This window comes from Choloepus didactylus, chromosome 23 (assembly GCF_015220235.1).
Source record: "Choloepus didactylus isolate mChoDid1 chromosome 23, mChoDid1.pri, whole genome shotgun sequence".
Taxonomy (NCBI): domain Eukaryota; kingdom Metazoa; phylum Chordata; class Mammalia; order Pilosa; family Megalonychidae; genus Choloepus; species Choloepus didactylus.
The window spans coordinates 1,346,792-1,369,163 of record NC_051329.1 but is presented as its reverse complement, the minus strand read 5'-3'; the positions used below and the strand labels follow the sequence as shown (position 1 = coordinate 1,369,163).

General features: G+C 41.9%; 1 protein-coding gene across 16 annotated transcripts in view; it reads left to right on the top strand.

The window, feature by feature from the left end:
- LOC119519642 (E1A-binding protein p400-like) overlaps positions 1–22,372 on the top strand; it is a 163,289-nt gene that overhangs the window by 20,308 nt on the left and 120,609 nt on the right. For 8 of the 16 annotated variants that reach the window (XM_037817400.1, XM_037817403.1, XM_037817408.1 and 5 more), the window contains exons 2-3: positions 13,499–14,865; positions 16,496–16,606. In XM_037817400.1, coding sequence (XP_037673328.1) covers positions 13,531–14,865; positions 16,496–16,606 — 1,446 coding nt within the window. In that variant the 5' untranslated portion in view covers positions 13,499–13,530. Of the gene's footprint in view, positions 1–10,028; positions 10,063–13,498; positions 14,866–16,495; positions 16,607–22,372 lie in introns of those variants that run through there. The other 8 variants (XM_037817411.1, XM_037817407.1, XM_037817406.1 and 5 more) reach the window with 2 other exon arrangements.

The following is a 22,372-nucleotide window of genomic DNA, read 5'->3' as shown; positions in this document are numbered from 1 at the left end:
AAAACTGGGAATAGAAGGGAACTTCCTCAACAAGATTTCTTCTTTGACCCATTGAGTGTGTTGTTTAACTTCAGTATACTTGTGGATTTTCTGTTTCTCTGTTACTGATTTCTAGCTTCATTCCATTGTGGTCAGAGAAGATGCTTTGTATAATTTCAGTCCTTTAAAATTTATTGAGACTTGTTTTGTGACTTAACATGCCGTTTATCCTGGAGAAGGAAACAAATTGATGGTTCCCTGATCACTTATTTATGCATTCACCACCATCACCACTATCTATATAAGGACGTCTCTGTTTCTTCCACAGAGAAGGAGAAAGAGTCAAAGAAGGTAGAGAGTGAAAAGAAAAAGAAAAAGAAAGAAAAAAAATGACAGCTAAAAAGCAACAAAAAGAAAGAATTAAACTAAAGTAGAATAAAAGAGTCCCATACCCCTCCCTTATGTCCCTCTCTTATAGGCATTTAGCTTTGGTATATTGCCTTTGTTACGTTAAAGGGAGTATAAAACAATGTTTCTGTTAATTATAGTCTCTGGTTTGCATTGATTGTATTTTTTTCCCCAATACCACCCCATTTTAACACCTTGCAAGGTTGATATTCATTTGTCCTCCCTCGTGTAAAAACATATTTGTGCATTTTATCACAATGTTGAGCACTCTAGGTTTCGCTGAGTTATACAGCCCCAGTCTTTATCTTTCCTCTTTCCTTCTGTTGTCCCACATCCTAGCCTTCCTCTTTCAACTATACTCACAGTCATCTTTGTTCAGTGTACTTACATTGCTATGCTACCATCACCTAAAATTGTTTTCCAAACCTCTCACTCCTGTCTTTTCCTATCTGTCTGTAGTGCTCCCTTTAGTATTTCCTATAGAGCAGGTATCTTGTTCACAAACTCTCTCATTGTCTGTTTGTCAGAGACTATTTTAAACTCTCCCTCATGTTTGAAGGACAGTTTTGCTGGATATAGGATTCTTGGTTGGCAGTTTTTCTGTTTTCAGTATCTTAAATATATCACACCACTTCCTTCTTGCCTCCATGGTTTCTACTGAGAAATCTGCACATAGTCTTATCAAGCTTCCTTTGTATGTGATGGATCGCTTTTCTCTTGCTGCTTTCAGGATTCTCTCTTTGTCTTTGACGTTTGATAATCTGATTATTAAGTGTCTTGGCATAGGCCTATTCAGATCTATTGTGTTTGGGGTACACTGTACTTCTTGGATATGTAATTTTGTCTTTCATAAGAGATGGGAAATTTTCATTGAGTATTTCCTATATTATTGCTTCTGCCCCCTTTCCCTTCTCTTCTCCTTCTGGGACACCCATGACATGTACATTTATATGCTTCATGTTGTCATTCAGTTCCCTGAGCTGTTGCTCATATTTTTCCATTATTTTCCCTATCTGTTCTTTTGTGCGTAGGCTTTCAGATATCTTGTTCTCCAGTTCCTGAGTGTTTTCTTCTGCCTCTTGAGATCTGCTGTTGTATGTCTCCATTGTGTCTTTCATCTCTTGTATTGTGCCTTTCATTTCCATAGATTCTGCCAGTTGTTTTTTGAACTTTTGATTTCTGCCTGTAAAGAAGTGTTTTCTTAATAGCCTTCATCTCTTTTGCCATATCTTCCCTAAACTTTTTCACTTGATTTAGCATTAGTTGTTTCAAATCCTGTATCTCAGTTGAAGTGTAAGTTTGTTCCTTTGACTGGGCCATAACTTCATTTTTCTTAGTGTAGATTATAGTTTTCTGTTGTCTAGGCGTCTGGTTTCCTTGCTTACCCCAGTCAGGTTTTCCCAGACCAGAACAGTCTCAGGTCTCAGAAGGAGGCAATATTCAGTATCAGGTTTCCCTGAGGGTGTGCCTTAGAAGATTGACACACCCTCCCTGTTTTTCCTAACTTTCCCAGCAGGTCGTTCCTGACTGGTGTAAGGAGATGCGGCCCCTTTAGTTTCTGTTTTGGCTGTTTTCCCCCAGACTCTGGGATCTGAGTTCTGAATGGAAGGCAGCAGTAGAGCTGGGCACCACCTCCTTCCTCTTAGGGAAGATACACCCCCTAGGGAGTTACCATCTGCATTTCAATAGCTCCTTTGTCTCTCTGGCTCTGTTATCTCCACCCCTGTCTGGGTCAGAGTGCTGCTATCTGAAAATGGCAGAGGCTGTCTCCACTGAGCCTGTCAGATTGAGAGAGAGAAAAAGGGAAAGAAAGCCCCCTTTCAGAGCCAGTCCATGGCCCCCTAGTTTCTCCCATCTTCGCCTGTCGACCAGAGGTAGGGAGCACCAGCAATAAGCTCAGGTCTTCTGGGCCCTCTTTCCTGGGACACAGGAGTATTCTGGCTCTTTAAGGTCAGTCATCACTAAAAGCCTCTGTCTGCTTTTTAGGGGGTTTGTCTATGTTTGTAGCTTGTGTTCAGCAGAACACATTTGTTAATTAAAACCCTAATTGGAGCTGGGGTGAGCTATATTCACCTGCTCCAGGACTGCTGGTCTCTACCACAGCAAGGTTTTGCAGCTCAGCCTGCTGTGGGGGGAGAAGGCTCCTGGTGCAGTTCTGCAGTTTTTGCTCTCAGAGTCTATGCTGCCGTCTCAGCCATTCCACCCAATCCAGGCTGGTGCACGACATGTGGACAGTCACAGTTGTCCCCCAGCAGTTATTCCAGATCATTTACTAGTTGTTCCTGGTTGTTTATTAGTTGCTCCAGGGGACTAACTAAACTCCACTCCGTTCTGTGTCACCGTCTTGCCCCTCCTCCTCTCTCCCTCATTTTTGAATGACAGTTTTGCTGGATAAAAAATTTGGGGCTGGCAGTTTTTCTCTTTCAGTACCTTAAATATATCATATCACTGCCTTCTCGCCTCCATGGTTTCTGATGACAAATTGGCTGTTAGTCTTATTGAGGATCCCTTGTATGTGACAGATCTCTTTTTTCTTTCTGCTTTTCTCTTGCTGCTTTCAGAATTATCTCTTTATCTTTGGCATTTGATATTCTGATTAATATGTGTTTCAGAATAAGTCTATTAGGGTTTATCCTGTTTGGAGTACATTGAGCTTCTTGGACAGTATATTTATGTCTTTCAAAGGAGTTGGGAAATTTTTGGCCATTATTTCCTCAAATATTCTTTCTGCTCCTTTTCCCTTTTCTTCTCAGACTCCCATAATACTTTTGGGGATTCGCTTCATGCTGTCCCACAGACCCCCTTGGGCTCTGCTCAGTTTTTTCTATTCTTTTCTCTATTTGTTCTTTCTACTGTATGATTTTGATTGTCCTGGCTTCTATTTGCTGATTCTTTCTTCTGCCCATTTAAATATCCTCTATGCATCTAGTGTTTTTTTTTTTTAATTCAGTTTTATTGACATATATTCACATACCATACAGTCATCCATGGTGTACAATCAACTGTTCACAGTACCATACTGTAGTTGTGCATTCATCACCCCAATCTATTTTTGAACATTTTCCTTACACCACAAAGAATCAGAATCAGAATGAAAAATAAAAATAAAAAAAGAACACCCAGATCACCCCCCCATCCCACCCTATTTTTCATTTAGGTTTTATACCCATTTTTCTATTCATCCATCCATACACTGGATAAAGGGAGTGCGATCCACAGGTTTTTCCAATCACACTGTCACCCCTTGTAAACTACATTGTTATACAGTTGTCTTCAGGAGTCAAGGCTACTGGGTTGGAGTTTGGTAGTTTCAGGTATTTACTTCTAGCTATTCCAGTGCATTAAAACCTAAAAAGTGTTATCTATGTAGTGCGTCAGAATGTCCCCAAGAGTGACCTCTCGACTCCATTTGAAATCTCTCAGCCAATCTAGTGTGTTTTTAACTCCATTATTGTTTATCATTCCCATAAGTTGTTGCATTCCTTTTTAAACTGTGTAATTATTTTTGTTTACAATTGTCTTCTCAATACCCTTTAGCTCTAAATTCATATTTGGTTTATTTCTATCCATATTTTCCTTCAACTCCTTGAATTGATTTAGGAGATTTGTTTGAACTTCTTTAATTAGTTGTTTTGTTGTCTGTGCTTCCTCTGAAGTAAATAATTTGTTCCATTGAAGGGGCCACATCTTCCGGTCTCTTAGTATGGCTTAAAATTTTTTGCTGATGTCTGGGCGTTTCATTATTTTGATGTGCTAACTCAAAGTCAGTTTCTCCTTCTTGCCAAGGGTTTTAGTGTCAATTGGCTCACCTTCAACACTTGGTCGAGCTTGTAACTGCCTGTGTTTAACAGTTAAGCTTTTCTCAGGTCTTCTCCAGCTGTCTCCTGCCATGGATATGAAGTGCAACTTTAATATTACCCTTTTATGTGCAATTGTTTCACCTCCAGACAAAGATTTTCTTTCCTTAGTTCCTTTTCCAGGAGTCCTGGGATATTCTGTTTCTTTTTGTGCAAACTTTCCTCCCCACTGGCTATGATTTTCTCAACTGCTCTCCCATGCTCAGCACTACTTTTTCCCTATGGCTTTCAGTCCTGGGATATGCCCTGATTTACGACAGTTCAGTTTTCCCTTTTTCAATGCGGCTTTTCTGCCTCCAGTAACGTCCATGTTAGGGTATTCCACCCCAGGGAGCCAGAAATGGGCAGTGTTCAGAAATGCCCGTTTTTTCGATAGGTTGCACCAGCAATTAGAGACTGGGTTGGGTGTGTGCACCACTTGCCGACAGTTCCACTGAAGGTTTCTTTTGTTTATTGCTCGCCGACTGCTAAGGCTGCTCCCTGGGTCTTATGGTTTTGGCCCCTGGGCCTGGATGTGTGTGGGGCTCGTAGTCACTGCTTGGAGTGGCTCTGTGGTCCAAGACTACGGCAGGAGGTGCCTGGGGCGGAATGCTGCCGCTGTGTCACATTTAAGCTACACAGGACCAAGTGAGAGGGAGGGGTGTTCTGGAATGACAGGTTCAAGTTGTAGATCGACCTCTTTTTTGGGTGGTTTTTAATTTTCTTTGATCCAGCCTTTGTAGAGTCCTCCAGTCTCTGTTGTCCTCCAGAGTTCCAGGCAGAAATGTTCCCTGGGATGTCTTATGTCACCATCTTGATGACATCACTTCTTCAACATGATAAAGAGAATATATTGAAAATATATAGCTAATATTATATTCAGTGGTGAAAGTCTGAAAGCCTTCCTCCTAATATTAGGAACAAGACGAAGATGCTCAGTTTCACCACTACTATTCAACATTGTACTGGAAGTTCTAGCCAGAGTAATTGGGCACAAAAAAGAAAGTTGCAGGGTATAAAACAGATATACAAAAATAAGTTGTATTTCTACACACCTGCAGTGAGCAATCTGAAAAGGAAATCAAGAGACCAATTCCATTTACAATAGCATCTAAAAGAATAAAATGTCAAGAATGTAAAATAATTGTAGAGTAAAATAAGTAAATAGAAAGACATCCTGTTTTCATGGATTGGAAGACTTAATATTGTTAAGATGTCAGTGCTACCCGAAGTGATTTATAGATTCAACACAACACCAATCAAAATTCCAGCAGCTTTTTTCCCACAGAAATGGGAAAGCTAGTCTTCAAATTCTCTTGAAGCAACATGGGGCCCTGAATAGCTGAAAGAATTTTGAAAAAGAAAATTAAGTTAGAGACTCACACTTCCCAATTTCAAAACATACTAGAAAAGTAGGTTATTGAAACAGTGTGGTACTGGCATAAGGACAAACAAATAGACCAATGGAGTAGAACTGAGGGTTCAGAAATCAACCCACACATCTATGGCCAATTGATTTTTGACAAAGGTGCCAAGTCTACTCAACAAATGGTGCTGGTAAAAGTGAATACTATCCATGTGCAAAAGAATGAAATTAGGCTCCTATCTCATACCACATAAAAACACTAACTCAAAATGGATCAACGATCTAAATATATGAGCCAAAACCATAAAACTCTTAGAAGAAAACACATGGGGAAATCTTCAGGACCTTGTATTAGACAATGGATTCTTAGATATGACACCAAAAACATGAATCGAACTTCATCAAAATTAGAAACTTTTGTGCAACAATGAAAATTATCAAGAAAGTGAAAAGACAATCCACAGAATGGGAGAAGGTATCTGGGAATCATATTTCTTATAAGAGTTTCATATCCAGAATAAAGAGCCTCTACAACTCAACAAAAAGACAGTCCGATTAAAAAATGGGCAAAGGACTTGAAGAGATATTTCTCCAAAGAATATATACAAATGTCTAATAGTCCCATGAAAAATGCTCAACATTAGTTATTAAGGAAATGCAAGTCAAAACCACAATGAGATACCATTTCAAACCCACTAGGATGGATTTTGTTTAAAAAAAAAAAAATGGAAAGCGACAAGTGTTGGTGAGAATATGGTCAAGTTGGAACCCTTGTATGTTGTTAATGGGAATGTAAAATGGTGCAGCCATTTTTTCATCAGTAAATTAAACATAGGCTTACCATATGACCTGGCAATCCCACTTCTAGGTAAAAACCCAAAAGAATTGAAAACAGATGGAACAGATATTTGTACACCAATATTCAGAGCAGCATTATTCACAGTAGTTAAAAGGTGGAAGTGTCCATCAACAGATGAATGGGTAAACAAATTGTGCTGCATACACACAATGGAATGCTATTCAGCCATAAAAGGGAAATATGTGTTTTCATATTTTGTTTTAAGTACCCTATTGCCTGCAGTCTAATAAATTCCACTTTTGTCTTTTATGTTATTAAAAGTAAGTGAAAACTAATCAATGTCAGCTCATTTTCAAAGATGAGAGAGCCTCTTTTGGATTTCAGTGTTGAGTTCATAATTTTTGGAATCTAATTTAGACCATTATTTTCATTTCTGGAAATGGATTTCAGCCTAGAAAAGTTGGCCACAATATGCTTTGTCAAATGAAATTCCCAGAGACAATCTTGTTAGGAGTGAGTGAGTTGAATGAAATGTTTACCTAGTTACCTTGACCAGCCTTGTCGAAAAGGATCCAAAGTATTTGGGTGGATTAATACCCCAGTCAGAAAGACTTAAGTCTTGCATTGGGTTTATGCTGGTGAGTTGGAAGATGTGCATTCATTATATATTTTCCAGTAACTTGAGCCTTATTCTGTTTGCCAGTAATGGTTTTTACCATGGTTTGTTCCAGGATAGCATTTTAAGTTGCACTCGTTTGGCCCAGACCCAGTCTGCATACTTAAATGCATGGGGACTTTCAGAAAGAAATGTGCTCCCCTCTTTTTCTTGAAATACAAGCCCTCTTGGTCTGTCTTTTGTCTCCCCACTTTTGAGAGCGACATCGATGTGAAGAAATGCTTCTCTGGCGGTAGCAGTGCTCGCTGGGCCACGGACAGCACCCAGCCCTTGGCTTGAGCGTCGGGTGGCCAGGCTGTTCCTGATGACTAGTGAGCCAGGGCGGCCACGTGGGGATTTGTGTCCACAGTGGCAGTGCTGGGATTTTTCAGATGAACAAGGCTGAAAGTCTATGTTTTTACGTGAAATATCCCAGCTTAAATGTCTTGACTGAAATAGATCCCAACAACAAAAAACAAAGACGAAACAAAACATGTATGCAGTCCGGATTTAGTGGGGTGGGGGAGACCTCTGGCCTGCAGGGGGCAGGTAGACTTTTATGTCGGGTGCAGTGAACCCTCTGTGCCTTGCCTTTCTGTACCGATTCTCTAGTAATGTACTCCTCTCCTGCTTTTCCTCCTGTTCATTCATTTCTTCTAAAAATACTGGCTGTCTCATAGGCCAGGCCCTGCTCTGCACCCTGCTGTGACAGCAGTGGACACAACAGTTAGAAACCCCTGTCCTTGGGCTGTTGACCTTGTGCTCAGCTTTTGATTGGCCAAAGCCTTTCCTTTTTCCTTCTGATGTTTGGAGAGGCTTGCATGTATACAGTTGTACTGAGTTTTTGAGGAAGTTAATTGGAACATAGTATGCACATGTTCCTATATATGTGTACATATACATGCTATACGTATGTTTAATTATTCAAAATACATAATTTCAGTACATACACATTTCTTTATTCCTTTCAGTGGATGCCTAGTATTTCATGGAGTGGCTATACCAAAGTTTAAACAAGTCCCTATAGGTAAGCCTTTACATGGTTGCCAGTTTTTTATATCGCAGTATTGTAATGAACGTCCTTGGGCAGTTGTATATTTCCATAGGCTAAATTCCTAGAAGTGAAATTACTTGATCAATATACATGAACATTTTGATAGGTAATGCTGAAATGCTCTCCATAAAGTCTACAACTGGCTTTACCTTCTTCATTTGTTTCTGGGATGCCCATTTCCCAACAGCCTTACCAATCCTGAATTTTATGGTCTCTTTGATTTTGGCTAATCTGATAAACCTTTAGTTGCCTTGCTTTATGTTTTATTTCTTTATTAATGGGATTTTGAGCATTTTTGATGTTTAGCTGTCATTTTGTGTTTCTTTGTGGGTTGTTTGACTCTGATTTGTGAGAAGTCTTTGGTATGTTAGGGATGAGTAACCTTCTCTCTGTTATGTGCTGTTAATATATGTATGTTTAAATTTGTGTGTGTGTGTGTGTGTGTATATATATATCCATACAAAACATAAAGCAAGGTCTGCATCAGGTGGGTTAGCTCAGGACCATTTACTTTAGCCAATCCTTAAAATCATGGGTTTAATGAATTAGTTGTAACTTTTTCTAATAGACATTTGAATTAGAAACATATCCATTACCATCACAAATTTTAATGAGTTGTTCAACCATTGGTTGTAGCTTTGCTATCAGTTGGGGTACCTGTACCATACATTTGGAAACAGTGTTTTAGATGAATAGTTTCATTCACTGTAATTGATTGTGTTTAATTTCTCCAACTTGACTATAAGCTCACTGGGGTCAGAAATCATTTTTTTTTTTTTGTAAATTGAGGTGTACTTTACAGATAGTAAAATTTACGCTTTTAAATATACAGGTCTCTGAACTTTGGCAAGCATATTCAGTCCTGCAATGACCATCACAAATCAAGATAGGAAATGATTCCACAGCCCACCAAATGCCCCCGTGCCTCTTTGTCAGAACCGTCTCCCAACCCTCAGTCTTGTCAAAGTCTGTTCTGTTTTCTGTCCTGTAGTTTTGCCAGCTCCCAAAGGCCATATTAATGAATCACTTGGCATTACAGCAGTTGAGATTCATCCCATGGGGCTGGGGTATCAGGGTTGCTTCCTTGAGTTGCCAAGTAGTGTTCGGTTGTTTGGCTGTAGCAGAGTTTGTTGATCTGTTCACCAGCTGTTGATCAGTATTAACATGTTCATATGTTTCAGTGATTAATTAAAAAAAGAATTTAGTGTAGTACTGATGATGCCCTACAGTTATGTCCTCCTTTTTCTACTTAATATGTCTAAGCATTTTTCTGTTTTTATTACTTGGTCCCCATCGAGAAGTTGAGCTCTGGGTGTTTCTGATTATACTTCTTTTTGCTTTTACTGTATTAATCTGCACTGGATATTTTAATGCACAGAGAATTTTTATTTTTAATTTGTATGTTAATTTCCTTAGCACAGATTTCCTGAAGTAGAATTACTAGGTCAGGTCAGAGGTTATGGCATCACATGGGACTCCCCCCACTTCCCCACTACTTTCTGTAGTCACTTGCACTAAGCATTTTGGGGTCTGTGCGCCCATTTGAAATCTTTGCTGCGTCTTCCCAACTTGCTTCCGAAATTCCTTTTTGTCTAATTTAACATCTTGGCTAAGTGGATCGGGGGAAAAATTTATTCAATTTGTATTGTTTTTATTAGTTTTAAGGTTGGACAGCTTCCTCTAAGTTGGCTAAGTAGATATTTTTCTTCCTTTGGTCTTTATACATTTTCCTATTGGATTGGTATGGTTTTTCTCATGGATTTGTGTGAGCATTTGTACTGGTGCTAGGTAGCCCTTTGTCATTAATTGCTTCACATATCCTTTCCAAGATAGTTGGTTTTTAACTTTGATTTTACTTTTGAGTTTCAAATATTTAAAAATTGTGTATTGTTAATTCCATCTTTCTTTTCAGATACACCTTCATTAACTTTAAGTCTAGGAAATTGATTTCCCTCCAGAGTTTCAGTGAGTATTTACTTCTTTGTTCTTAAAGTTTGCCTGTTGTGATTTTTTTTTTATTTAATATAACACTTGGAATTTAGCTTATAAAATAGCTTAATTCTTTTTTATATTAGAGCAGTTGTAGGTTTACAGAAAAATCATGCAGAAAGTACGTGTTCCCCTATACCCCCCTCATTACAGTTTTCCCTGTTATTAACATCTTACATTAGTGTGGTATCTTTGTTACAATTGATGTAACAATATTATAATAATTATATTGTTAACTATACCCCATAGAACTTACATACAAACTAAAATTTCCCATTTTATCCACTTTCAAATATATAGTCTGGTGTGGTGTTAATTATATTCACAAAGTTGTGTCTCCATCATCCATTGCCAAAACTTTTCTGTCACCCCGAATTAAGCATTAACTCCCCATTGACCATCCCTTCTTGGTCCCTGGTAACCTGTATTACAGTTTCTGACTCTATGAATTTGCATATTCTGCTTATTTTGTGTAAGTGAGATCATACAGTATTTTGTATACAATCTTGTTTCTGGCTCATTTCACTCGGTACGATGTCTTCAGCGTTCATCGACGCCATCAAACGTGTGGGAACTTTACTCCTCTTTACGGCTGAGTAGTGCTCTGTTGCACGTGCAGCACAGTTTGTTTATGCATTCATCTGTCAATGGGCGAGGATTTCTTCCACCTTCTGGCAGCTGTGAAAGCTTAAGTCATTTTAATGTATGATTTTTGGTGAGAATTTAAATGGAATTTTCTCAATGTGTCAGTCATTTGACCTAACATATTTGTTTGTCCATCCATCCATCCATTCGTTCATCCATCCATCCATCCATCCATCCATACGTCCATCTATCCATCTATCCCTGGTGATTATTCTCCCCCTGGATTTGCAGATCATTAGATGTGAGAGAGTTTCTTTCTGGGCCCCTGTTCTCTCTTACTGATATCGTTTGACATTTTGGGAATGTAGGAAATGATCCTGACATGCCCTAGATGTATTTATTTATTTTATTCCTGTGCCTTTTCCACACTTGCCTCTTTTCATACTGCTCGTTTATAGAACAGGAACAAAAGCTCCCTAAGTAATAAGTGTGGCTTATGGTTCCCTTCCCTTGTGCCCGCAGAGCTCTCAGCACCCCTGCAGGTGATCATCTCTGCCAGGCTCTGCGCGGCACGTTTTGGGCTTAGTAAGGCAGTTCCTTGTTGTCCTTTTCTTCCCCCATCAAGGCATTTTTGCTGCAGCTTGTCCGTTGTCTTCTGACCCCAACTTCAGAGACTTTCCCTCTGATAAGAATGTACTTTCTTCCTACTGGTTTAAATTTGTACTTTTTATGTTTGCCGATAACATACTTGTTCATCTACAAGGTCTGTAGCTTTTGATTTCATAAGTTCATGTATGTATATATTTGATCTGGTGACTTGGAACAGTAAAGCTTGTAAGTTTCATTACTGCTTCAGATTTGTTACTCTTCATCCCCTGTCCTTATTCTCCTGGAGATAAGCAGTGTTTCCCTTCTGGTAAAAAGGGGCTCCTCCTTGTCTTTGGGAGCTGCATGCCATGTGGGAGAAGGGAGGGGCTGTGTGATCACTGTCCAGGCAGCCTGGAGGGGGCAAGCGGAAGGAACCCAAAGGGGATGGGAAGCCAGGGGCATCGGTGAGTGATGAGAGCCCATGCTGGACGGGCTTATGTTGTGGGACCGTGCTGACAAAAGCCTGGGGTGTGTTGGCTTCTGATGTGATGAGTCAGTGCTCGGTTCTGCCATCAGGATTCAGTTTTTCTCCATCTGCTTCTCTTAAAAATGCAGTGGCAGGGCCGCGTGGCCTGCGTTCCTTGGTAGCAGGAGTCAGAGGGATGTGCGCAGCCCCCTTTGTAGGGATGGTGTCCCGCCTCTCCTGTCCCAAGCCTGGCACCAAGCTCGATGTCCTTTGCAGTTTATCATAGCATTTGCGCTGTCGTTCTCTTGGGGGAGGAGAATGTTTTGTGCCCTTGGCCGTATCCATGGAGAGGACCGTTCCCTGGCGCAGGCACTGTGCCTTCAGGTCCCATCCCCTGTGGACACCTGAGGGTGTGGCTCTGCTCTGACCTAGGAGAAGTCGCAGGCCCCGTGGTGGGTCCTCCCTTTTGCCACCTCAGAATTGATCTTTCCGGCTCTGTCCTTTCCTCCTGTGCTGAAAGTTGCTCTTCTCCAGTGGGGCCTCCGTTTTTCCATCCCCTCCTGGAGTCCAGGTGCTCGTATGTTGGGGCCGCGAGCCCCTCGGGAACCGTGGCGCCCTCTCCTAGAGAGTTTGCAGCCCCCAGACAAGACTCATCTCAGAGTAGGAGCCCTGATCCAGGCCCACCCCACTCCTCTGTTTATAATTTTCTTGTTAAAATTGTCCCCTCTTTGTGTGCCCTCATACAGAACTTTGAGGTCTTAGGCCATTCCTACGTTGAATTTCCTGTTTTACCCTAGCTCCTTTAGACTGTGAGCCTCCTGAAGACAAGACTTGTTTTACCCATGTTTGTCTCTCTTTGTCACCAGTAACGTAGTATCTTCACATAACTGGGCTCAGGGTTTTTGAATTAAATTCCCAGGGACTGTGTTTTGCAGTGGATATAGCCTACAAGTTTCGGAGAACTTGCTGGCTGGTGAGGGGTTCTAGTGCTTCATTTTAGTGATGCGGTAATTGTGTCACGTGGCCTGTGCCTGCTGCATTCATTCAGTGGTAGGACCTGCCGGATCCCTCCTGGGCGCCAGGTGCTGCTCTGGGGACCAGTGAGCAGTTCCCCCTGCGGGGAGCTGCCCGTCCGCGGGGAAGACAGGCAGGCTGAGCGGCTGTCCCGACGAGCGAGAAATCTAAGGTGGGTGCTGCAGGAACTTCTTCCCAGGACGGGACCTTCGGCCCAGCCCGGCGCGGCTGGAGAAAGGCTTCTAGGGAGAAGTGTGTTGGTTGAGAGCGGAAGCGTTGAGTCTGTGGCTGGGGTTCAAATTCTTGCTCTTCTGCTTACTCGCTGCTTGGCTTTGAGCAACTTAGGGATTTTATTACTCCTCTAGGGGAGTGAAGGCGGGACCCCCACAGGTGGTGGTGTGGAGTCAGTGTGGCAGCGCATGCCAGAGGCCCCATGAGGGGCTGTGGCTTCCAGGAACCTTCATGGCACGCAGCAGGGCCCGTTGGGGCACCCTCCTGCTCCTGTGGCCACATCCTGCCCGAGGGAAATAGCGGAGGACCAGGGCCTGCTCCTCCCTGCCCTGAGGCAGAGGTGCAGCATACCATCTCGGAGCACTTAGCTGACACGGATTGATAATGAGCCAGGCCTTTTAACCGCCTGCCAGAGGGAATACAATTTTCAAGTATCTTTACAGTGCTGTTAGATGGTAATCTTAGCAAATGGTAATCAGACGATTGTATTTGCCTTTAAGTAACTTCACTTTAATTTTGATTTTTTAGGATAACATTAAATTGGATAAAAGGGGGCGATAATGCACCATGGCAGTGGCTCTCAGAATGTCCAGCATCAGCTGCAGCGGCCCAGGGCCTGCACGGGCAGCGAAGGCGAGGAGCCGCCGCAGTCCCACTCCACTCTGCCCCAGTCCCCCGCCACGCCCTTCGCCCCGTCCGCCAGCCCGTCGGCGCCCCAGTCTCCCGGGTACCAGATCCAGCAGTTGATGAGCAGGAGCCCTGCGGCGGGGCCGAACGTGAGCATCACGCTGCAGAACGTGGGCCCTGTGGTCGCAGGAAACCAGCAGATCACGCTGGCCCCTCTGCCGTTGCCCAGCCCGGCCTCGCCAGGCTTTGCGTTCGGCGCTCAGCAGAGGCGCTTTGAGCACGGTTCACCGTCCTACATACAGGTCACTTCTCCGCTATCCCAGCAGGTCCAGACGCAGAGCCCCACGCAGCCCGGCCCCGGGCCGGGGCAGGCTCTGCAGAGCGTGCGGGCGGGCGCCTCTGGCCCCGGACTGGGCCTCTGCAGCACGAGTCCCACTGGGGGCTTCATGGATGCCAGCGTGCTTGTGCGGCAGATCAGCTTGAGCCCGTCCAGCGGCGGGCACTTTGTGTTCCAGGAGGGGTCAGGGATCGCCCAGATCGCCCCGGGGGCGCAGGTTCAGCTGCAGCATGCGGGAGCTCCCGTCCCGGCCAGGGAGCGGAGGCTCTCCCAGCCCCACACGCCGGTAGGAGGGACCGTCCACCACCTGGGGCCCCAGAGCCCCGCGGCCGGCGGCGGGAGCGTGCAGCCGCTGGCCAGCCCTGGCCACATCACCACGGCAAGCTTGCCCCCTCAGATCAGTAGCATCATCCAGGGACAGCTGATCCAGCAGCAGCAAGTGCTTCAGGGACAGCCGCTGAGCAGGCCCCTGGGCTTTGACAGGGCCTCGGGCGTGCTCCTCCCAGGGGTCGGTGGCTCAGCGGCCTTCGGCCTGACCACCCCGCCCCCGCCCACGAGCCCTTCCAGGACCACGATGCCCCCCGGGCTCTCCAGCCTCCCTCTGGCTTCTGCAGCCAGCCCAGGCGTGAAGAAGGCACCCAGGAAGTTGGAGGAGATTCCACCGGCGACTCCAGAGATGGCACAGATGAGGAAGCAGTGCTTAGACTATCATTACAAAGAAATGGAAGCGCTGAAGGAAGTCTTTAAAGAGTATCTGATTGAGCTGTTTTTCTTGCAACATTTTCAAGGGAATATGATGGATTTCTTAGCGTTTAAGAAGAAACATTATGCCCCGTTACAAGCCTATCTCCGGCAGAATGATTTGGACCTCGAGGAGGAGGAGGAGGAGGAGGAGGAGGAGGAAGAGAAATCTGAGGTTATCAATGATGAGGTAAGAAATCAGTGGTTTAATTACCTAAAGGACTTGTGCTAAGCAAACCAGAGTCTGTGCAACAGTAAATGGAACATAACTTACAGATACCTGATTAGTTTGGTGTCATAAGGATTTGATGTGTTAGTGGGTTGCGGAGTATATTTTGCTTCTTTCCTTCTTTTAGCTCAGGAGTGTGTTGGGGCAGGTGAAAAACAGGGCTGCCGTGAACGGCCTTTCAGAACCCAGGCATTTTCACCCGGAGCCACGGGTTCACTAGGTTCATTCAGCTAATCTGGAGTGACCCGGCGCTCTCCTCTTCAGACTGGTTATTGGGTTATTGGCTGAAATGGTTTGACAGGTGTAAGCCCTACTACTGTTGGCCTGTGTAAGGGGACGCCGAGCAGAGGAGGTTCTCTCGAAGCCAGGAGTGTGTGCTTCGGTGCCTTTTGGCTGGTTTTCCAGGTTTCACGTTTCATTTCTCGAGGTCCACCCATAGAAACATTGTCAGCATTGTTTTTAAACAAGAGATTTAATCACTAGCTTTTTGTAGTATACCAGCCATAATTACAAATCATTAGCTATATTAATATATTATCTTATTGATTAAAACACCTATTATGTAACTTAAATGTGGCAAAAAATTATGTTTGAGAATTTTTTCAATTTTTAGATATAACGTTAGGTTTTAGGTCATGTTTTAAGCTCACACTTCTGCAAGTGCTTATGGAGTGCTATTTAAGACACTTTTTTTTTTGGTAGTATAACTTTTGGGTACCTGGGATAGGTACTCAATAAATCCCTTAATTGAGATTTTTCAATACCACAGTGACTCCTAAGATCCTTGTATCTGCACTTCCTAAAAGCCCTGCAGCAGGCGGGGGACGGGCTGCGCATGACGTGCCGTGGCCTGTGCCCTGGTGGCCTGTGCTGGGCACTGGCCTGGGGGCCTCGTGGTTCTATGAGATAGATGGCCAAGAGGGTTCGAATCGCTGTTATCTCTTACCCTGCAAAGACATCAGCCTTTGGTTAACAAAAGCTCATCTCTTTGCTGAGCCGTCCTCATTGATATTTATGGCTGTGTCTGTGTGGCTTTGCCATTTTGTGTTTCCCTAACACCCTTTTCAGGATGGACCATTTTATTTTCCGAAGGTTTATATGATTGTTTTGAGGATTTCACCCATGAAAAGGTGAAATTCGAGTCTCTTTATGTTTGTACACCTATGTTGTCTGTAAACTCAATCTCCTTTTACCTGTGCCTATAAAGAAAAAGCAAATAGCTTCTTCTAACTTCACGCCAAGACAACCCTCTGCCGCAAAGGCAGCCGAGGGCAGCTTGTGGGACTCGCCTGCGGAGCTGTCTGGGCTTTTGCTCCTTGAAGGTGACTGGAGCTGCTGTTCCAGTTCTTAAATTTGAAGTTGCAGATTTTAAGGATATTTTCCTTGTGACTCAAATTGGAGTTGCTGCAAGGTTTGCTGTCGAATTAGGTGGTTATGACTGTCAGTTCTGTGTCCTTTTACAGAATTTGATACAAAAACCTGTCAGTTATAAAGACAAACATCAGTGAGCTGTCAGCAATAAAATTCTAACAAAATTTTGAGCAGTCTTAAAAATTATGTTGCCTTTTTTTCTCAAAATATTTCCTCCCAGGTAAAGGTTGTGACAGGAAAGGATGGGCAGACTGGTACTCCCGTTGCTATAGCAACCCAGCTTCCTCCAAATGTTTCTGCTGCTTTTTCATCCCAGCAGCAACCACTTCAGGTACTTTTTGATGGTTCTAAAAATGTAGTCTCATCCCAAACTTTTCCTTCATCCAGATATTTTAACCGTCAATTTACTATTTGCTCTTCAGCATTTTTTTCCAGAGCCCATTCCTTATTTAAAAAAAAAACACACAAAACTTCCTGCTTATAAAATAATACAATTAAATTGCATGAGTAAATACCAGCACAGACCTTAATGCATTATTTTTTTCCTTGTTGACCTGTAATGCATTAGTAGCTTCTAGTATGCACGTCAGCTTCTAGCATGCACGTCATCTAATATTTTAAGTCCCGTTCAGTGTTTGCTCAGGATTCCATGTGTGCTGTGTTTTAAATGTTGGTTCTTTCTTGTATCTTTTATCTGTATTTTTGAGAACAGTGCAAAATAGAACAAGAAAAAAGATGTAAGTGGATAATAACTTGGTATTCTCTGTAGATAGAAGAAATACTGAAGTGAAACCCACCTAAAATTCTCAGAACCATAGATTTCTAAGTGGGTGTTAATTGAAAGCAGACCAATTATTGGTAATTTTTGGAAAATCATCCAGTGTTACATAATAATGTCAAGAACTTAAAAGTGAAGGTCAAATTGTAATAATTTTGGCATAGATTGTGCTGGGTTCTGAAAATAGTTTCATCTTTGTGGTGACATGTTTTATGTTATTTTAATTTTGATGTAATTTCAAACTTCCACAGATTTGCAAGAATAATGCAAAGAACTGTCCTTATTCCCTTTACTCAAATTTGCCAACTGTTACCTTTTTGCCCCATTTGCATTATTCTCATCCTCTCTCCCTGTCTCTCACTCACAGACATGTCTATGCCTGTGTCCCCCTCCCTTCCCCCAGCCATTAAGAGGAAGTTGCAGACATCCTTTCACGCACCTTTATGCCTACATACTCAGCCTGTTAGGGAAGGACACTCTTTCACCTAACCACGGAAGGATGATCAGAATCAGGAAAGCTTACGGTAATACACGACTGCTATCTGCCCCCAGCATATATGCAAGTTCTGTCTGTTGTCCCAGTGATGTTCTTCCTGGCTCTTGTTTCCCCTGTCTAGGATCACCCCTTGTGCATAGTTGTCTTGCCTGTTTGGCCTTTAATCAGTCTTTTGTGATGTTTTTGAAGTGTAGAGCAGTTATTTTGTAGCACCTCCTTCTACATGTGTTGTCTCGTTTTCCTCATGTCAGATTTGGGTCTTGTTTTTTTTGAGACTACCCTGGAAATGGTGATGTATCCATTGCAGTGGAGGCTGTGATGTCCGTTTGTCCCCTCCCTACTGATGTGAAATTTGACCAGTGGTTAAAGTGTTCACCAGGCTTTCCCACTGTATCATAGTGATTTTTCCTTTTGTAGATGGTAAGTAATTTTGAGGCGATTCTTTGAGACTGTAAATATACTGTACCTCATTAAACTTTCTTCCTCTAATTTTGGCATCTGTAGAGTTTTTCTGTGGATCTATTGTTACTTTAAACATTGCAAAATGTATTTTCTAACCTCATTATTCCACTTTTATTTGTTGGCGTTTACTATAATGAAGAACTTTCTTTTGTCTCCATTTATGTCTTCATTTGTATTTGAATTCTTATTTTAATCAGTGGGTTATAGAAAACATCAGTTTTGGGATTTATTTTTGTTTAAGTTTATTTAATTTATACTCAGTGAAATTCACTCTTTTGGGTCTACGGTTCTATGAGTTTTGACAAATGAATAGAGTTGTGTAACTACCAACACAACCGTTTCATCATCCCCCTAGAAAATTTCCTCATGCTTCCTCTTTGTAATCAAACCATCCCCTACCTTTAATTTTGATTTTCATCTCAATGATTTTGCCTTTTTCCAAAATGTCACTTAAATGGAATCATACATGATATAGCCTTTTCAGTTTGACTTCTTTGACTTCACAAAGTGCATGAGGTTCATTCATGTTGTTGCATGCATCGATAGTTTGTTCCTCTTGATTGCTGAGGAGTATTCCAAGGTATGGGTGGATCATTTTATTTAACCATTCATACTTTGAAGGACATTTAAGTTTGTTTTAGTTTCCTAGGCTGCTTAAAGCAGATACTGTGAAATGGGTTGGTTTAAACAATGGGAATTTATTAGCTTACGGTCTGAGGCCTAGAGAATGTCCAGATCAAGACATCATCAAAGCAATGCTTTCTTCCCAAAGACTGGCTGCTGGTGACTCTTGGCTCCTCTGCCACAGGGCAAGGCAAAGTGGCGGCATCTCCTGCTGTCTCTCTTCTCTTCTGGGTTTCATTGATTTCAGCTTCTTGCTTCCCTGGCTTTTCTGTCTTTCTCTCTGTACTCATTCCGTTTATAAAGGATTCCAGTAACAGGATTAAGACCCATGTGAATGAGGTGTGTAACGCCTTAACTGATCCTACTTAGGAGGGTTCACACCCACACGAATGGATTAGATTTAAGAACATGTTTTTCAGTGATACGTACAACTTCAAGCCACCACAGGGTTGTTCCAGCTTTTGTCAATTATAAATAAAGCTGCTATAAATGTTCCCATACAGGGTTTCTTTTTCCTTTTTTTTTTTTTTTTTCATGAATATAGGTATTCATTTCATTTGTTCAAATACTTAGGAATCAGATTGCTGGGTTGTATGATACATATATGTTTAACTTTGTAAGAAACTGCCAGACTTTCCCAGAGTGACTATATGAGAATTCCAGTAGGCTTCACATCCTGCTGGGTACTTGGTATTGTCAATTTTTTAGCCATACTAGTAGGTGTGCAGTGGTTTTAATTTGTATATTCATAAAGACTAATGATGTTGAGCATCTTTTCATGTGCTTATTTTCCATTTGTATATCTTCTTCGGTGCAGGATCTGTTCATGTCTTTTGCCCATATTTTCATTAGTTGTTTGTTTCCTTGTTGCATTTTGAGACTTATTTACATAATCTGGATACAAGTCCTTTGTCAGATATGTGGTTTTCAAATATTTTCTCCTAGGATGTGGCTTCTTAATCTTTTAACACTATCTCTCAGAGCAAAAGTTTTAAAATAATATTGATGAAGTCCACTTTATCATTTTTTTTCTTTTATGGATTTGTGTTTTGATTTCATGTCCTAACCTTTGCTTAATTCAAGGTCACAGAGATTTCCTCTTTATGTTTTCTTCTAGAGGTTTATAGTTTCATTTTTTACATTTAGATCTATGATCTATTTTGAGTAAATTTTTATTAGCTCCTAAAAATCATTAACTCCTAAAACTAATGAGTTTTCATTAGTTTTGGGAGCTTTTTTTAGTTCCTATGAGATTTTCTATACAGACATCAAGTTGTCTGCTAATAGAGCAGGATTTGTTTTTCCTTTCTGATCTGTGTGTCTCATTTCTTTGTCTTGCCTTATTGATCTGGCAAGGACTTGCACTATGGTGTTGAACAGGAATGCTGGGGCCAGACATCCTTGCCTTGTTCCTGGTCCTGGGGGGACTATGATGTTAGCCATAGGTTTTATAGATGTCCTTTGTCAGATTAAGGGAGTTTCCTTCTATTCCTAGTTTGTTGAAAACATTTATCATAAATGGATGTTGAATTTTGTCGAGCTATTTCTGTATCTTTTGAGATGATCATGTGAATTTTCTTCTTTAGTCTGTTAATTGATGAAGTACATTAAATTGAGATATGATTTACATACAGGGAAATAGACCTGAAATATTATAGTTATCTGAGTTTTGACAAAGGCATAGACTCATGTAACCCCCATACCTATCAAGCCATACATTTCCATCATCCGGAAGAGTTTCTTTTGCTTCTTGCCAGTCAACTGCTGTGCCCTCCCTGCCTTGCCAGTCTGTCTTTATTATGTGCTAAAACTATCTGTAATTTGGCCAGGAGGAGTCCTTCAAGCTGGCTCTGGTATACTCATGACATATCCCTGCCACTTTCTGAGTTCTTCCTGCCTTCCCTTTTTTTTTTAATTGTGGTAACATATATAACATGAAACTTGTCATTTTAACCATTTTATTACTTCTCTGCTTTCTGGCACAAAATGTTCATCTTGTATATTTCTTGATCCAACCCTGGAATTAGCCATTTCTGCAAGAGGTCCAGGCTCCATTTAGTGGGGGGTAATAATTTGAAACCAATATTTAGGTGCTTGTTGTAATGATTTTGATACAATTTGAAGATAAATTGCAGATTGTCTGCAAACTTATTAGTGGGACTTCTCTCCTGTTAATGCTTTGGAGGAATGTAACACAGTAGTGCATTTGTAGGCCACTTTGATCAATATTTGCACAAGAACAGAACTTCTGGTAGTTGTGGGACAACAGAAGGCAAGGAGTACCTTAAGCATATGGAAAAGATGCTCTGTCTCACAGTGGTGCAGAGGAAACCACTCTGAGTTATCACACTCACCAGATTGTCGGAAAGGAAATTGGATGGAATCTGTTGATGGACCAATGGGAATTGTCTTCTGTTTTTGGTGGGAGTGTAACTTGATCTAACCATTTGGAAGCATTTTGCTTTATCTGGAAAAGGTGCACACATGCATGCCTATGACTCAGCAATATATTCTGAAGATGCTCTAGTATTTGTGTGCCACAACACACATAACTGTGCTCCTGGCGGCATTGGTAGCAGTGGCTCCAGACTGGAAAGAACCGAAGTGTCCAGTGGCTGCAGGATGGACAGGTGGATTTTGTGAATCTGTACAGAGGCATACTAACCAGTAGTGAGAATGAACGAGCCATCTCAACAACATGCATCAACATGGATGAATTGCAGTAACATAATGTTGAACAAAGGAAGTGAGGCACAGAATGCAAATAGTTGAGTTCTCTTTATGTAAAGTTCAGTAGTAAGCACAGCTTACTTAGAGCTAAATCTATAGGTGACAACGCTATGAAGACAAACAGGGAGATATTTAACAGACTTCAAAGACTGATGACCTTGGTGTGTGTCTTCATTTGCCAGGGCTGCTGTAATAAAGTTCCACAATGGGATGGCGTAAAAGAACACGACTTTATTGTCTGACAGTTGTGGAGGCCAGAAGCTGAACCAAACAGTTAGCGGGGTTCTGGTGGTGGCTCACGTGCAGGCCATGGCGTGACTCTGTCTCTGCCTCTCTCCTGTAGCTGTCTCCTCTCTTTCCCTGCTGACAAGTTTCTTCTCCTCGTACGTATTGGATTAGGCCCCACCCTGGTCCCTTTTGTCTCATCTTAACTCACCACGTCTTTAAAGGTCCTGTTTCCAGTCAGGTCATGTTCCTGGGACCAGCCTGTTTGAGGGACGCCTTTCCATTTGTGGAAGTGGGGAAGGGGTTGCTTTTAATGCATGGATGGCATTTCATTTCCTAAGCTGCACAATGGGCACATGGGTGGGTCCTTCACTGTGTGTAACAGAGCGTGCGTAGACGTTTTTCCATTTCTTTTCAACATTTTATTTTAAAAAGTTCAGACATCAGAACAGTTGAATACATTGTCAGGTAAACCCATATGCCCACTATTTAGATTCTACAATGAATTTTACTATACTTTTTATCACATATGTATGTTTTGCAATCTTTTTTGTATGTGTTATATTTTATAATAAAACTTATTTAAAAGAATAAAAGCAGAAAAACCAAGGAGTCTCTATTCTGAGTTGTACTTCTTTGAGGCAAATACCAAGCTTTCATTCATTGAATACCTAAGGAAATAGAAAAATGGAACATCTGTCAAAACAATGTTGAAATGAATAAATATCCTTTCTTTTCTTTGGGGAAAAAAATCTCAGTATGAGTCTTATTATTTACATTCC